The sequence below is a fragment of the Anser anser genome, assembly GCF_964211835.1.
Source record: "Anser anser genome assembly, chromosome: 14".
NCBI lineage: Eukaryota > Metazoa > Chordata > Aves > Anseriformes > Anatidae > Anser > Anser anser.
Genome location: NC_139735.1, coordinates 7,094,459 through 7,111,265, shown reverse-complemented (window position 1 = coordinate 7,111,265; position 16,807 = coordinate 7,094,459). Strand labels below are relative to the sequence as shown.

The following is a 16,807-nucleotide window of genomic DNA, read 5'->3' as shown; positions in this document are numbered from 1 at the left end:
GCTGGGTGCCGACTCTTTCCTCTTTTGGGTGTTTTTGAAAGAGAAAAACTCGTTTTACCTCTGCGCAACAGGACTTGCAGGTCTGATGGTGACAGCCCCATCCACACAGGAGGGAAGAGCAGGGTAGGCATGTGACGGGGACATGGCAGGCACAGGGCACGTCCCTGCCCAGCAGCTGCCGGTGGCGCCTCTGCAGACACCCCGAGGAGCACCCCGGTCTCCCCTGCCAGCACTGTGAAGGCGCCACAGGTAGGTGCTGTCACCTCTGTGCCACTCCTTCCTGTCAAACGTGTCAAAACCCAGTGTCAACACTGGCAGCAAATATTTATGTGCTGGAAACAAGCAGACAACTGCCTGGCGTGAAGGCACCGAGTCCCACGTTGCAGCTCGGCAGTCTGCACCGCATCAAGGAGCCTGTGCCAGAGCCGGGGCACCGGCGGCGTGATGGCAGGGAGATGGGGGAGCCGAGGGGCTGCTTGTCCCTAGGACACCCCGTGCAGCTCTCCAGCCTGGCTGGGCCCCACCTTTAAAGTGGAAAGAGAAAAATCCGATAGTGCTCTGCAAAATGCACCTGAGCACAGCGTGAGCTGTTCTGCAAAGCACTAAGTCCTCATCTGGTCCGCAGAATAGTTAGCATTAGGTATTTTTATTTTATTGTATTTTATTTTATTGTATTTTATTTTATTTTATTGTATTTTATTTTATTTTATTTTATTTTATTTTATTTTATTTTATTTTATTTTATTTCATTTCATTTCATTTCATTTCATTTCATTTCATTTATTTTATTTTATTTTATTTTATTTTATTTTATTTTATTTTATTTTATTTTATTTTATTTTATTTTATTTTATTTTATTTTAATTTCAGCACGTACCGAGTCAGCACAAGCACACCAGTGACAAGCAAAAGCATTCGGACTTCACCACCAGCTCAGCTCTCTATAGACCGAAGAAAACACACTGCTCTCACGCTGGTGCCAGCGAGGCCCGGTTCCCAGCGCGTGTACATGTTGTGGCTGAGTGATTTTTGAGTGCGTTACGCAAAGGCAGCGGCGCGGCCTCGCTGCTGGCGAGGCGCTGGGCCCGCACGCGTGAGGATGCCTGCGGAGTGAATCAGGAGGTGAGCAGCAGAGCAGGCAGGGCCCGGGAGCAGCCCGGCATCGCCTGGAGGGGCCCGTTGGGGTGGTGAAAGGTGCCCCCCACCTGCTGCTGGCTCCCAGAGGGCTGCTGCTCCTGGCTGAGCCGCAGCAGCAGATTTTGGGATTGCTCTTCACAGCGCTGCCCACTGGGCTGCGGTGGCTGAAATCGCCCTCGGGTCACGGCTCAGCAACGCGTCCTGCTGGAGGGTAAACTGGGTGGTCAGGGCTCCCTGGTGGCAGTGCTATGTTTTAGTCATTATTCAGGTTTTGGTGGAAAAACTAGCCACTGCGGAACTAAAGCATGAGACGACAGCGTCGGTTGTAAGTGAGCCTTGTGCTTCTGAGAAAGGTCCGGGAGCGCGGCTGGCAGGAGGCCTGGTGGGACCCCCCAGGGGCGACTGATGTGGGTGGCTTTCACCCTACCCAAAGCAGATGGGGGACACGGAGGCTGTCCCTAATGGGGCAGGGTCCTGGGCAGCCCCACAGTGCTCCAGGGGTGACTGCGGTCCCCAGAGCCCCGCGGGATGGAGGGCTGGGGAAGGAGGTGCTCGGGGCTGTGCTGCTGAGCAGGGCCAGGGTTTCCACCCGTCTGCAGAGACTGCTCACAAAGATGCCGAACTAACTGCAAGGCCTTCAAAGCCCACAGAAAATAATTAGCTTTTGAACTTTTACAACCACTCGTGAGTTGTTTAATGAAATCACAGTAGGTTTTGAAACAAAACCTGCTCCACAGCCCCAGCCGCTGCCAGCCACTCCCTCAGTGGCACAGGGGTTGCACCAGCACTGCTGGCTCACCGGTGATCTCCCGCCCTGAGCATCCCTGCCAGCGTGCTCCCGTCTTTGTTTGGCTTTTAGGGACATGCAAAAGAGCCTGTGGAGAGCTGTGCATCATCCTTACATAAAGTCTGATCTACTAAGCTGTTTTTCCCAACACCGGCTATCCGAGAGCTGCCATAGCCTTGCTGCTGGGATGAGTGGCAGGGGGATGTTTCCCCCCTGTCCTGGGGGGCTGTGAGCAGGAAGGGGACCTCCCCAGCCAGCTCCCTGCTGGTTCAGCTCCCAAAGAGCACCTGGGGAAGACGCAGTGTCCCACCTGCACCGGAGGGACCCTGCTTCGCCTCGTGCACCCTGCAGTGAGGCGGCTGCGTAGTGGGGGCTGCAGGGGCACACTTGGGGTCCCCCAGCCTCACCAACCTCCCAGGCACCCCGCACCCCATCCGACCCACGGGGCTCTCCGGCACCCCACAGCGGGGCTGCACCCCGAGCACCCCAACAAACCCCTGCACCCCGCTTCCTCCAGAGCCCCCCCAGCACCCCGCACCGGGAACCGGCCCCGGATCCCCCATCCTCCCCCCATTCCCCATCCCTCCCGGCTCTCACCTCGGTGCCCGGTGCCTCCGAGCACCCCGCCCCCCCCCCCCGTCCCCCGCCCCGTTCCCCGTTACGAAACGCGCCCGGGGCGGGGCGGGGCGGGCGCAGCGCAGCGGCGGCTGCAGCCAGTGGTGCCCCCGCCGGTAACGGGGGGGGGGGGACACGGTAGGAGCCCTGTCCCGGCCGTGCCGTACCCTACCGTGCCGTGCCCGGGCTCCGCAGCCCTTTGCCACCCCCTCCACCCCCCCCGTGGGGAGGATGGGCTGAGCCCGGTGGCACGGGGGGTGGGGGGGGGGGGACCGGCGGCGGCGGCTCCCGGGATGTGCGCGCACCGCCGGCCCTGGCAGCAGCTCCCCGGCTCCTTTTGAAGGGCAGCAGCGATGAACCGCGGCCCCCCCAGCCCGCCCAGGGGGGGTAGCCCCGTCCGGTGCCCCCCGGGGAGCGGGGAGATGCTGCGCTGCCCGTCCTGCCGCCTGCAGCTCTGGGAGCCGGTGACGGTGTCGTGCGGCCACTCGCTGTGCACGCCGTGCCTCGGGGGGGCCGTGCCCGCCCGCTGCCCCCTCTGCCAGGAGAAGCTCAAGCTGCTGGGAGTCGGGGGGCCGAGGCGCAACGTGGTGCTCTGCAGCCTGCTGGAGAAGTGCGAGGACCAAGGCAGGCGGCTGGCGGGGTTGGTGGCCCGTGTCCGGCACCATCTGACCCGTGAGGAGGCGAAGGAGGCGCTGGGGGTGGCTCAGAAAGGCGTCGAGCTGGGTAAGCATCCCCTGGGTCCGGGGGGGGTTGGGGGGCGGGTTGGGGCTGGTGGTCCCAGGAGGGGCCGGGTCTGTTGTCCAGCTGGGGTGAGGATGCGCGGATGGTGCTGGTGGGGCAGGTGGGTACCGGCGTGGGTCGCTTTGTCCCCATGTCACGGTGTCCCCCATGCCAGCATGAGCTGGGAGACCTGGGGAGCTCATTTGGAGTGCTGGAAGTGCTGAGGAGGGATGGGGAGGGGGTGTACAGAAGCTGGGCTTTTCTCCTGCATCTGCAGGTGTAAGGGACTCATCCCCACCCCTGCCAAAGAGCATCAGCAGAAGGGGGACGTGGCCTTCTGGGGCTATGGTGGCCGGGTTGAGCCCTGATGTTTGTCCCTAGTGCCAGGGCCGTGGGCAGGACGGGGTGCACAGCCGTGTCCCGCCAGCCCTGGGCTCGTGGCATTAGTGGGCAGCTGGACAGGAAGGAGCTGCGTGGTGATAGCCGAGAGCTCCGCAGCTTCCCAGGGGTGTCCGGCAATGTTTCAGCACCAGGGGAAGAGTTTGGGGGCTTGCAATCATTATATAAAACGGCTGGGACTTTTCCACTCTGAGACAGATATGTCTGAGCCCCCCACGGCAAGCAGCGGGGCCCCCCAGCCCCCTTCTGCACCCAGCCCCACCGAGACATTCATCTGCAGGATCAGGATCAGGCCGGGGGGGGTCGGTCTGCTTTAACACCCAGCCGTAAGTGGATTTCTTGGAGAGCACCGCTGAACTAAAAGGGGTTACACAACGCGGCTGGGGAGCAGGGGGCTGGGGCGGCGGAGGCAGGAGGTCCTCTGGCATCTCTATGACAGCGCTGTGCGGGCAGCACCGAGCTCCCCTCCCGCTGCGGGCACTCACTCCTTGCTCATCGCCACTGCCAGACAAGTGCCAGGGGTGCACGGCTGGGGGGCCGGCGGTCCCGGTGCTGGCAGCAGAGCGTGGGTGCCTTTGTGCAGCCTCCCCGGGCACCCCCTTCCCATCCTCCGCGCCCTTTGTGCAAAGCACACGCGCCGTCCCCTGCCACTCTTTTCGTTAGTGCCAGGCTTTCGTCTCATCGGGCTGTACGCTTAGGTGTTTCTTTTTGAAAAGCCTCTGCGAGGAGAAAGAGCGAACTGTTGCGAGCTCTGTCCTTGGCCTTTCTTCGCTACGTGCTCGGCTCCCCGAGGAAGCAGGAACCGGCTGCAGCTCCCATAAACCTGCGTGTGCCGGTGCTGATTGGGCTCTGCGATGTGGGTGGTGCTTTTGGGGGCAGGATTCCCACCCCCTGCAGCCTGCTGACCGCTCTTAGGCTGCTCAGCTTCTTCTGGGCTCCTCTGTAAAACCGGAGGTTAATAAAAGCTCGAGCGGTGGGAAGGTGCGTGCTGGTTTGCACGGTCCTGCTCCGTGCTGCCCAGGGCAGGGACCCTCGGCTTTGCACCAAACTCGCTGCCAGGCGGAGCAGCTCTCCGCTTGGGAGAGACCGCGTGGCTAAAGCGAGCAGAAAACCAGAAGATAACGAGTTGCCAAAGTGAACAGAAAGGTGCAGCGTAACACAGGAGGGCTCCCGAAGTGCCAGGAGCACTGTCAGCCACGCCGCAGCCGCCGGTCTGCCAGCTGGCTCACGTCACCGATGTCTAGTGATATCATAGATCAAAAATAGCTGCAGCAGCAGAGAAATGCAGAATTCGTAGCCTGCTTTTACACATCTTGTTTTTGCCAAAGCGAACGCTTTATTACCAGGCAGTGCAAATGTTCAAATGCGTTTGCCCATGTGGAAAATAAGCCCCTGGACTTTGTACCTGTGTTTTTATCTCCGCGTGTCACTGTGATCTGGAGCATTTCGTCTCTAGACGTGTGCCTGAGGGACGGGTCACGGCACAGCAAGTTCCCCTGCTTCCTGCTCCGGGTGCCAAGGTCGTGGCTGTCATCACGCACGCACGTGGGCTTGGAGGGAGCACACGGTGCCCTCTCGGCCTGGCTGCTGCGGGGCAGCTTGGGATGGGAGATCTGACTTGCACCTGGAGCAGGGCAGAGAGCGGGGGCCTGCTGTGCCCCACGCTGGGCACGGGGGTGGAAGGAGGCAGGAGCTGCCCTGGAGCTTCCTCCTCGTGGCTGGACGTGGCGGGTGCCTGGGCACGGTGGCAGCGGTGGCGGGCAGATGCCGGGTTCCTGCACCGTGCTGTCACGGGGCTGTGAGTCGGGACCTGCTGGGTGCTGGCACGGCTGCATCAGCGCCTGGTGTGAACCGGGGCGGGGAGGAAAAGCTGCCAGGGCTGGGAGTGCGGGAGACATCGCCAGCAATGCTGTCTGGCTTCAAAGTGACCCTGGATGCTGGCCCTACCGTCATCCCACGGGGAGCCAGCAGGGACAGACGTGATGACACCGGTGTCCTGCCCGGAGGGACCGGGGTTGCAGCTGTGCTTTCCCCACCACAGCGTGTCCCCGGCCCCAGCCCTTGGCAGCCGTCGGGCGATGCTCGCCGCTGGGGGAGGCGCGGGGCCGCTGCCTTGGCTGGCAGTCAGCAGCAGATGTAGGTCACCTCCGTGGCTGTGATATAATGGGGTGGGTCTGCGAATCCTGCACGGTTCAAACCCACAAAGCATCGCCACACCTGGCTGAGTCGTGCCGCCTGGGATTTCGGGGTGCTGGTTTCCAAGAGGGACTGCTCTGCACCACGCCACCCGCAGTGTCCTGGCCAGCAGCGCCTGCACACTGAGGTCCCACCGGTGACGTTGTGATAATGCAGGCCTGGGTGCCCAGTTCCCTTCCTCTGTTTTGGGAAACCTCAGCCTTTTCTTGTGCTGGGGGGCCCAGAGCCATGTGGTGGGGTGGATCCGGAACCTTCCTTGCTCCCCCAGGGTCTCTCCTCGCCCTGCGGGGAGCACATGTGTGGTACAGCCTTTTTGCTGCACCCCAAAAGGATGGATGAGAGCCTAGATCCCACTGCAGCTGAAGCTGAGCCCCAGGGCAGCAGTGGGGCCCCCTGACTGAGGAAAGATGGGGAAAAACACAGGGAAGAGGCTCAGAGTTTAACGCAGATATTTAGGGGAAAGGACTTTCTTGTAGAGAGTTATGGGGCTGGTGGCTCATGCCAAAGAGGAGCTCGTGTTTGTCTCGAGCTGCCTGCACAGCCTATGTGCCCCCTGGCCGTGTGGTCCTGCACGGGCTCGTGGCACAAGCCCCGACCTTTCTCTTCCCAGCCCCGGACGACACCTCCCTGCGGCGGTGCCGGGCAGAGGCGTTCGTGGCCCTGGGGCAGTACCCGGAGGCGCTGGAGGACCTGGAGGCTGTGTGCAAGGCTGAGCCCACGGAGCACGAGGTGAGCCGAGGGGAGGCTGGAGAAGCCTTGGAGCCACGTCTCACTGCATACGGGAGCTAATCCTCCCAGAGGATTTCCCCTTGCTGTCCCAATGTCACTTGGAAAGCTCGCTCCCCTGGTCACAGAAGGCAGAGGAAATTTTGGCTGTAGGGACACAGATAATTTACCTTTAATCCAAAGGCCTTAATCACAGTCTCTTGCCAGCCACTGATTGCTGGGCCCAGCATGTGGTTCACAGGCAATCCTGAGTTCTCATAGCCATTGGATTCATCCTGCTCAGAAATTCACTGTCCAAATCCACGAGGCTGCAGACACAGGACGCAAGCACTATGTAACATTAACAGGAGTGCATTGCCTGGCAGTAAAGGTCCAGCACCGTGTGTCTGTGCACACGCACTCGGTGAGGACGCTGGTGTGCAGGGTCCCAGCTTTGGGCTGGGGAAATGCTGGCTGGGGGCTGAGCTGCCCCTGAAGACACCAGACCTGGGAGCTCGCTTGCTGATTTGCACTTGTTGGCAATAGCTTTGCAGCGTCAAAGGCGGAAGCCCTTTGACCCTTTCTCTGGGTCTCTTGCAGGGTTTATTTGCTTGGCTGTTGCAACGGTGGCGTTTTGGAGCCCCGTTTGATGTGGTGCGTGGGTCTGGTGGGTAAAATGACCAGTCTGAGCGTGGGGCCAGCGATGTGGCTGGGTATTTCAGCCCAGGATGGGAGCGGGCAGGGTGCTGGAGGGAGAATCCCTTGGCACTGGGAGCTCGGGGTGCACACAGGAGCTGAAGGGACGCTCTCAGCTGGCCACTGTCTCATAGTCAGCGCAGGTTTTTCTGCTTTACAGGGCTTCTTCAGGAAAGGGAAGGTGCTTCTGGAGATGGGACGCAGAACTGAAGCCCTGCTGGCGTGGGAGCACTGCCTGACACTGTGTCCCCATTTCCAGCCTGCGCAGAGCGAGATGGAGAAGGTGCGTGGGCCCATGGCGTGGCGTGGTCCCGTGCCCTCCTGTCACTCAGGGAGGTGCCCTGTTCCTCTGAAGGACTCGTGTCCCTCACGGTCCTACTGCTTTGGGTTGGTTTCAGGAGAAAGGGAAGTTGGGTCCTGGTCCAGGAGTTTCCCATTGCCCCGATGTGAGTTTGCTGAAAGCTGTCACTGGAGATCTGGCGTCACTTCATTTTGGTGTCATTCAGGCCAGCACCCACCTGTGTGCCAAAATATTGTCACCGCTGGGGCTGCTGGCAGTGTCCCCAGCATGAGGACTTCATGCCATGAGTGGACGTTTGCCCTCCAGGAGGGAGAGGGCAGGGGAATGAGGAGTGACCCTGTGCTCTCCACTGCGCACTCCCTTCCTGCTTTTTTTGGGTAATGGAAAACGGGTCCCAGACCTTAAAATAGATTCTTTTATGCAGTGCCTCCTGCTGCCATCTTCCTTCTGCCAAACTAACACCTTCGGGTATAGCTCAGCCAGCATGTCCTTCTCCCAGTGCCCCGCTGAGCCCCGTTTCTCCTTGTAGATCCTTGCGCAGGAGGATGCTCCTCGGCCACGCGCTGCCCACCGGGGCTCGACCGGTCCCCAGGCAGTGGGGAACGGAGGGGACCCTGCATCCTCCTCTGCAGGAGCTCAGGTAAGAGACAACGATGGGACTCGGTGTCCCTTTGGGACATCCCAAACTGGGATTTTCAAGTGATGGGAACAGAGGTGTGGGAAAGGGAGGCCGGGCAGGACCATACCCAGGGATGGGCAGCTGCAGGTAGCAGGGGGAGCAAAAACACCCTCAGAAATGGTGCTGAGGGGCTGGGGGAACAGAGGAGGCTCCTACTGGTTTCCAGTCCTCTCCCAGTTTTGTTCTGCAATAATTTCCACAAGATTTTAGACCCTTGTGTTTAAAACACAAAAGCCACATTACATTCAGAAAAATAAAAGAGAAAATTTCAGTTTTAATGGCGGTTTTTCATCCAAAAAATACATCTGAGAACAGCTCAGACCACTAGGAGCCATTAAGGAAAACTCATTTTCTGCTCTTTGTCTCCTAAGGAGGAATTTGGCAGGTTTGGAGAGAGGGGAAAATGGGAGCAATGGGTTCAAACACACCCCAGTGCCCGGCGGTACATCTGGGCAGGGAAAGCCCGTGTTTTAACCATGAGATAAACCATGCCCTGAATGTATGCTCTGTGCCCCGGTTCTTGGGCTGTTTGTGTTTCCTCACAGAAAGGTAAAATCTGGCTCCCGGATGCTGTAGGGGGGTTGAACAGGGATGTCTGTCAGGGGCACGCTCTGCTGATGCAAGATGTTAACAGAAATGTGCCAGAAAACGTCCTGGTGTCACTGGTCTCAGTGGGGCGGATGGGTTTGTATTCAAAGGGGGAAGGGGTGTCGGGCTCGATTTTCTCCTTGCTGTGTCCAGGACCAGGAGGGAGAGCCGGAGGCCGGCAGAGGGGCCGCGGTGTCTGAGCACGGCCAGGGGACCCCCACCCCGGGGCGACAGCAGGAGCCGGGGGCTGCGGCAGAGAGGCAGCAGGGGCTGTTGGCCGGTGAGTGTCTGCAGAGGCACCAGAACCTCTTCTCCTGCAGAATAACCCTTAACAAGACGTTTCGGCACTGAAATCTCAGTGTTTGTGCCGTGTGCCGGACCAGTGAGCAGAGACGGGCTTTAGATCAGAAGATCCTTGTGAGGGACGTGACATATCACATTTTGGGGAGGCAGCACCTCTGCTGGCATTGGCTTGCCACCAGCACCCAGCCCGATGGCTGCCGTACACCCGGGTTTGCCCAAAGCAGTGGCGATCCCTCGTGGCAGCACCCAGGCCCAAGAGACCTCTGTGCAGGAGCTTCTTTGGGTCACTTCACCGCCTGGTGCCTCAGTTTCCCCGCCTGCAAAAGGAGGTGGAGATACTGCCTTCTTCTGCCAAGTGCTGGGCAAGCTGTGGGTGAACGCATGTGGGTTAACGGCTGGGTTTATGTCACATTTATATTCCGTTTTTGCTTTTAATCTTAAAAGCACTCATGTAGCAGCTAATTCCCTACACCTCAGAACAAGGCCAGAAAGCAAAGATTAATTCTCAGTATGAAAATGGGGGGGTCTTTCTTCCCTCCTCTTCTTTTGCCACCAGGTAACGAAGAGGAGACAGAGGCAGCGAAGTGTAACCAGCTGTACCTCGGGGAGCTGCTGAGCATTTCTGACTTGGAGTGCTCCCTCTGCATACGGTGAGTCCTTTAGCTGGGGAGCTTTGGGGATGAGGAATTGGCACCTTCCCAGTTCTGTTCCCTGGTTTGAATCTTTCTTCCCCTCTTAATAGCAAACTCTGTCCCTGGTACTGCTGAAACGCGAGTTTTGGTGGGGACAAGAGATAAGAGGGGCAGATGGGGCAGGCTCTGCCCTGGCAGGCTGTGGGAGCTCAGCTCGCTCCGTCCCGGGACACAGCGTGCTTCCACGTGGTGCAGAGGTGGGGATGTTCAGCAGGGTCAAAGATCCAAGGTGATGGTTGCTCTCTGTAACTGCAGGCCACAACAGGAAGGATTTGCCCCAGGGAAGCACCGTCCGTGATCGGGGCATTGCAAACCCTGATGGACCAGGGCAGGGTCTGTGTCCATCTCCAGCTCTGGCCGGGGAAGGGCTCGGTGCCTTTGAGGGGGGTGAGTGTTTTAGAGGACATGGTGAGACCAGGCTGTAGTTTTTGGCGTGTCCCAGTACCTTGGGCAGTTGTGCAAGCGCTGCTGCCAGAGGACTGGGCGCTGTGCTTCTGTACGTGTGGGACAGTCAAGGTTTCCTGCACGGTGGCTTGCTCCAGGTCTGGGCATGGCACGGGAGGATGAACTCTGAGTGAACTGCCACGGGGAGGGAGCTCAAGGCTGCATCTGATCTGAATTAGGTGAATTCAATCTTTTCCGAGAGCAAGGAAATGTAGTGTTCAGGAAGAATCAGGGCTCAGTGCGAATGAAGAAGGAGACCCAAGCTGTACCTGCAGTGGGGGATTTCCGCAGGTATCAGTGTCCCCGCTGAGCTGGGCTCAAGTCCTTCATTTCGTTTCTGATCCCGGAGCCAGCCAGGAGTGACCTGAGCTCTTGGAGCCGGAGGAGGAGGCACCTTCCCACCGCGGGCTGCTGGAGAAGCGCTCGTCCCAGCAGGGCCTGTGGGCACCCCACAGGGCCGGGGAGCTCAGGCCGGGGACAGTTGTCATCTCCCATCAGTGTGCACGTCCAGCAGCCTGAGCCCAGGCTTCTAATTACAGGAATAAGCCAGCTAGGAACCTTTACATTTAATTAACAGGAGTTACAAGCGAAGATTAGCCAATGCAGCTTTAGTGAAAGCAAGTTGCATAGCCGCGTACTGCCCGGGCTTGGGAAGCACGGCATGAAACAGCTTCCAGTGGCGTCTCGTCCTGCAGCATCGCTGTGAATTTCCCTTGAAGTGGCAGGAGGGGGTAGGGGAAATGCCTTGATCCTGCTGGAAGCGAAATCCCATAAGATTTTCGAGTCGCAGTAAGGGGATTCAAAGACGCGGTACCCACAGCACAGGGCTGGGCACGGCCGGGAGCTGTGCCTATAGCAGACGTGCTCCTTCCCCACCTCGGTCCATCGACGGTGGCTCTTTTGCAGGATGTTCTTGGAGCCGGTGACGACGCCGTGCGGGCACACCTTCTGCAAGGAGTGCCTCGAGCGCTGCCTGGACCACCGGCCCAACTGCCCCCTCTGCAAGCAGAGCCTGAGAGAGGTGAGGGCACGGGTCTCCACGCCAGCAGTGTGCCCGGGGCTGGGGGCAGGTGGGACATGGGGGGCATGCAGGAGGCAGGGGACAGGCAGGAGGCAGGGGACAGGCAGGAGGCAGGGGACAGGCAGGATGCTCGCATGCTGGCGGCCGCTTGGCCCAGCGGTGTCAGCTCCACTTGTGCAGGAATGACCTGACAGCTGATAATTAAGACCAGGAGATTCATTTCCACGAGATGCCACAGTGATTTAGTGAGATCGTAAACAGGGCTGAGAGTTAGAGGGGAGAGAGAGAGAGGAGGAAGTTAATGCTAATTACTTTCAAAAACGGAAATGGATGGAAGACCTGCTAGCCTGGGGATTTGATTTTCTCTTTAATGAAAAAGGATTCAGAGGAGACCACTGGGGAAATTAGGTTGTCATACACAGACCACATCAGTGTCAGTGACAGGAGGCTGCGTTAGATGGGCCCCGGCTCTGAGCCGGCACTGCTCAGTCCCGCAGTCCTCCCTGGTGGGCTTCAGCCCTCGCACTCTCACCTGAAATTACCCCCGGCTCCAACGCACGTGAGCATGATTCAGAGCTCAGGATGGCCTCGGGGCTCCCGTCCTGCTCTTGTCCAACCTATTTCTGGGTCTGTTTTCTCTCAGTACCTGAAGGCTGGAAGCTACAGCTGCACCGTGCTGCTGCAGGACATCATGCTGGCCACCTTCCCCGCACAGCTGGCCGAGCGCCGGGAGCTGCACCAGGCCGAGATGGCCGAGCTCTCCAAGTAAGAGGGACCTGCTCCGGTGTGTGGGGGGTGTGTGTGTGCAGGGGGGGGCTTCTCAAGCTTCTCACCTGTAGGACCGCCTCATGGCGGTCTGCACCACAGCATCACTTCGTGGGGTAAAGGACAGATGCGGTTTGGGGGAGCAGCCAGGGTGCGAGCCGACGCAGAGCCTTTGGTGGGATTTATTCCTGGAGGTGTCACAGCAGTGTCCCCTCCTCTCCTTCAGTCTGACCAAGAACATCCCCATCTTCGTATGCACCATGTCCTTCCCCGGCATCGCCTGCCCTCTGCACGTCTTCGAGCCCCGCTACCGCCTGATGATCCGGCAGTGCCAGGAGACCGGCACGAGGAGGTTCGGCATGTGCGTGTACGAGACCGGGAAAAGGTGAGCTCCGGGACGAGGCTGCTTCCTTCTGCCCCGGCTCGTTTACCCCTGTCTGCACCAGCTCCACATTTCTAAAATCCCGAGTGGTTGAGAGAGGGGGAATGGGATGCGATTTCGTCTCCCACTGCATCCTGCCGGCAGAAATCCCAGGGAGGATATCTCTGAGCTGCCTGCCCATGGCCACCTTATGGTTCCCTTACTTCTCATACTCTGTCCACAGCAAGCTGTGGTTGCACATGGGCCAAGCGGGCTTTTGTTTGATGCAGCCTGGTCACCTTGTGTTCCTGGTGACACCTCCAGATCTCAGGCGTGCTCAGCCTCTAGGTGCCTATCCCAAGTACTCCATTAAACACCTGTACTTACATGGCAAATCTTCCCACCCTGCTCAGCTGAAATGAGATAGATAACATTTTCTGGCCTCAGATGGGTTTTGGGATGTCTCTGCAAGGGATGGTGTGTTCAGGCCTCTGGACATCAGGGCAGCATGAGGACCTAAGTCATTTTCATACAAGACAAATCCAAGGGAGTGCTCGCTGTTCCCTGCCCTCTTGCAGCAAGTGACAACAATTAATTTCTGATTTCACACCATTTCTCTGCTTGGAGGTGGTGCGTTGAGAAGTGGCTCCCCCACCACCGGCACTGTGCCCAGGCCCTCTTTTCTCCCCCTCGCTCCCTCCAGCTTCGCAGACTACGGCTGCATGCTGCAGATCCGGCAGCTGGAGCTGCTGGCGGACGGCAGGTCGCTGGTGGACACCGTCGGCGGGCGGCGGTTCCGGGTGCTGAGACGTGGGCGCAGGGATGGCTACAACACCGCCGACATCGAGTACCTGGAGGACAAGAAGGTGAGGGCAGGGCCAGGGCAGAAGCCCCCGGTGTGGTGGGACAAAGCCAGGGGAGGAGGAGAAAAGCCAGACAAAGCCAGAGCACCCGCGGTGGGCACCGTGCTCCCCACGCACCCCTCTCCGCTCTCCTCTTCCCCCTGCAGGTGGCTGGGGAGGAGCTGCAGGAGCTGCAGAGCCTCCACGAAAGCACCTACGAGTTGGCCCAGCGGTTTTGTGAGCACGGAGACGTGGCCTCCAGGCACCTCTTGATGCAGCATGGACCGCTGCCGGAGAAGGAGGAGGACATCCAGGTAATGTCCTGAGGGAAGGGGTGCTCCACGGGGTACCGAGAGAGCCTTTGAATCAGAGCCAAAAGAAAAAAAAACCTAACAAATGGACAAACATACAAACCCCACAGCTCAGCTGTGCTCTCCTTTCTTGTCTGTTCCTTTGATAAAGCCCTGGCTGTCCAGAGAAGAGGTGCTAAGCCAGCAGGATCCAGTTCGCTTATTAAGTTGCTCTGACAAATTCAGACTATGGGCAAAAAAAAAAAAAAAAAAAACACCAAAATTTAGTTTTCACTCTTTCAAGAGGGTGCTACCTGCCTGGATCTCTACAAACAAGCCTGTCCTGCTGTTCTCTGAGCAGCGCCCAGCTGCTGTGCTCTTGCTGGAGCAGCTGAGCAAAGCTAAAGCAAATGCCCCAAATCCTCCATCCCTGGGGACCCTGGGGAGGTCGTGCCGGGTGCTGGATGTGGCACTGACTCTGCTATGGTGGCAGTGGCTGAGCGCTGCTGTGCTGGGGTGCCTCTAGGAGCGTGCAGGATTTTGCTTATGTTGTTGAAAAGTGTGGTGTTAAACCAATGTGCAAGGTATTTCTCTTTGTTTCGTACAGACTTTCTCGGTTGCCTCTGTGGGGGGAGAGTCCCTAGGGAATGTTTGCCTGGAAATTGAATTAGTTCATCCAGGCATCTCATGCCTAAACAGACGAAAGTGCTGCTCGGATGAGTGCCGTAGCCATGGCAGGCAGTGCTGCAGGATCCTTCTTACTACTCCGAGCAAATATTTCCTATCGGCAGTGCTGCCTGAAGGCCGTGCACCTCCCCGCCTTGCGGCTTCTGACGCGGGGCTCTCCCCCTCTCTCCCCTGCAGGCTTCTGCCGACGGCCCGATGTGGTGCTGGTGGCTCATCTCCATCCTGCCCCTCGACCCGTCCTTCCAGCTGAGGCTCTTCTCCAGCACCTCGCTGCGCGCCCGCCTCACCCAGCTGCAGCGCATCCTCCTGGCTCTGCTGCAGCAGCCCCCGGCCGCGCACCCCCTGCCCGAGCACAACCCCCGGGGCCGCATCTGAGCCCCCCGCCCCGGCAGCCCCCGCTCTGTTCACAGGGGAGACCCCCCCGCCCCTTCCTTCCTTGGGTTTCTTCGTGCATTTCTTCGTGGTTTGAACCCCAAGGAAGGGACCTCAGTGATGGGCTGGGCTCTCTCTGCCCGGCTCGGTGGGGCCCGGTGGTGACTCGACGCCGTCCGTGCTGTCCCCATGAGCTGCGGCCGTGCCACCGGTGGGGACCAAGCCAGAGAGCTGGGTTGTGTCTTGGGAGCCAAAATCCCCTGGTGAGCTGCTTCGGCGTTAGGGAGGACTCTCCCTAGGGCAGAGGACCGAGTGCCAGAGCTGCTTGGGTTTTGGCTCTTCCTCTCCAAAGGACAACGTCGGGGTTTTGGTAGAAGGCCCTGCTCTGTGCAGCACGGGAGGGGGGATTTAAGGCTTGGGAGATGTGGCACCAGCAGGCAGAGAGGTCCTGACGGCTTCCCCCACCCGTGGGAGCTGAAGGCTCAGCCTCTGGTTGCGAATTTGGCTTAATTTCTATTTGAGCTAGAAGGAAGGTTCAATTAAACGACCTGATATCCCCGGCCCTGCTTCTAGCCACCTCCTTGGCCAGGCAGAGAAGGAGGCACTGGTCGGAGCGGGGCCACCGCCTCCGTGTGGCTGTGGGGACGGGTCCCCACCTGCCGATGGCTGCTCCCGACCCGGGTCAGGTCGGGCTTTGGGGTCAGACCTGACACACGGGTGGGCTTGAAGGGGCTGATAGGGGAATTAAGGCTGGCAGTGCTTGTTGAGACTTTCTGCCCCTTGAGCAGTGCAATTTCCCCGTGTTCAGTGTTTCTTGTGACCCTTGAATTTGGGACCCAGGACAGTTCAGGGCCCCCAAACCAGCACGGATTGAAGTCAAAGGGGATCTCCAGAGGGGCTGGGGAGGGCACAATATTGGTGGCCGATGCTGTGAACCCCATGCAGGGGAGCAAGTGCCTGTCTGCAAGTGCCTGGCTGCTGCTCCTCTCCAGAGAGAGGGAAAAAGTCACTGCCCCCCCCCCCCGCTTGCACAGGCAAGGCTTTACTCCATGGAGATCCTAAAGGGTTGGGATTTTTGTCTCCCATCCATAACTTCAGTGACTTTGGGCTGAAATTTAGGAGTAATATTGACTTAGTGAGTTGTTGAATTAACATTAATTCCAGAATCATGTCCCTGCTTTCGCTCTGTCTGGAGGCTGTTACCTGGGGAGGGGGAGAGGCGGTGGGGTCGGAGCCACAGGGCCCCTTCCTGCCCGTCACTCCTCTCCGTGGCCTTCTGCAGGGTGCCACTGGATTTTGGGAAGTGCCTTTCTTTTCTGCAGGGTGGATGTGAGTACCCCTGTGACCCCCCAGCCCCACAAGCTGCCCGATTACCAGGTGTGGGAGCTCCATGGGTCTCTCCGTGGCTCTGGGCCGTGTTCGTGCTGGGACCCAGCCTGCTGCGGGAAGGGACTCGTGCAAATCGCTCCGGTTTGTTCGGAGCGCCTTTGGGGTCCGTGTTAGCATCTTCTCTCTTTGAATTCTTTTTTCTTCTTGGTCACTGAAATAAAGAACTTTGTTGTTGTTGTTTTGTTGCTGGTGTTTGCCTTTTAGCCACTTGTTGATGAAAGTTGGAGCATCCCAGGGAGATCCGGGACACGTGAAGAGGCGATGCACTGGTGGTGGCAGGTTAGGTGGGCACAGTGAACGCAGGGTAGATAGCGGCAAGGGGAAAAAATAACTTGTTTTGGAGCAGACAAAGAGCATGTTAAAACAATCCAGGAGGACTGGTTCCTGTGCATCGTTGCAGCCAAGGGCTTTGGGGAAGGCTGGGAACCTGGAACGTTGGTCTGGGAGGGATGGTGACCAGTGTGGGATGACCCTGGTGGGTGTCCGTCCCTCCAGCGCCGCAGAGAGCACCCGTCCCTGTCCCCTCCTCGTGGCGGTGGGCAGAGGGCTGCAGCCGGGAGCAGGTTTGCACGGGGCAGCTGGCACCAGGGACGCGTCCCATCTGGGAGATGTGCACGAGGTCCCAAAGGGAGAGGTGCCCTGGGTGGCGAGGGGACGCTCCGCGTGGGGATGTCCTGCTGGAACAGCTCCCGCTGACCCCTGCTCCCCGAAAAGGGCTTCCAAAATCCGCCAGGTGGAGGTGCCCACGCGTGTCGGTGCGTCCCCGTGCCGAGCCGAGCCGTGCCGTGCCACTAGGGGTCAGGAGCAGGCTGAGCTCA

At 59.1% G+C, this 16,807-nt stretch overlaps 1 protein-coding gene and 1 long non-coding RNA gene across 4 annotated transcripts; one reads left to right on the top strand and one right to left on the bottom strand.

The window, feature by feature from the left end:
- Positions 1–676: 676 nt before the first annotated feature.
- On the bottom strand, positions 677–2,554 carry LOC310881243. Of its 3 annotated transcripts, none has more exons than XR_014572262.1 (2): positions 2,522–2,554; positions 677–1,341 (listed from the first exon to the last, which is right to left on the bottom strand). It is a non-coding gene; the product is annotated as an uncharacterized lncRNA (long non-coding RNA). The 3 variants fall into 3 exon arrangements; XR_014572263.1 differs by having other exon boundaries at positions 677–1,371; positions 2,522–2,550; XR_014572264.1 differs by having other exon boundaries at positions 677–1,338; positions 2,522–2,550.
- A 53-nt stretch (positions 2,555–2,607) lies between these two features.
- Positions 2,608–16,167, top strand: LOC310881242 (LON peptidase N-terminal domain and RING finger protein 1-like). Its single transcript, XM_083798294.1, has 12 exons — positions 2,608–3,262; positions 6,465–6,583; positions 7,416–7,538; positions 8,086–8,196; positions 8,977–9,103; positions 9,683–9,776; positions 11,169–11,283; positions 11,927–12,048; positions 12,275–12,433; positions 13,113–13,275; positions 13,419–13,565; positions 14,406–16,167. Exons 1-12 carry the CDS (start codon positions 2,893–2,895, stop codon positions 14,601–14,603), a joined length of 1,848 nt encoding a protein of 615 aa, XP_083654420.1. The 5' UTR covers positions 2,608–2,892; the 3' UTR covers positions 14,604–16,167.
- The last annotated feature ends 640 nt before the right edge of the window (positions 16,168–16,807 follow it).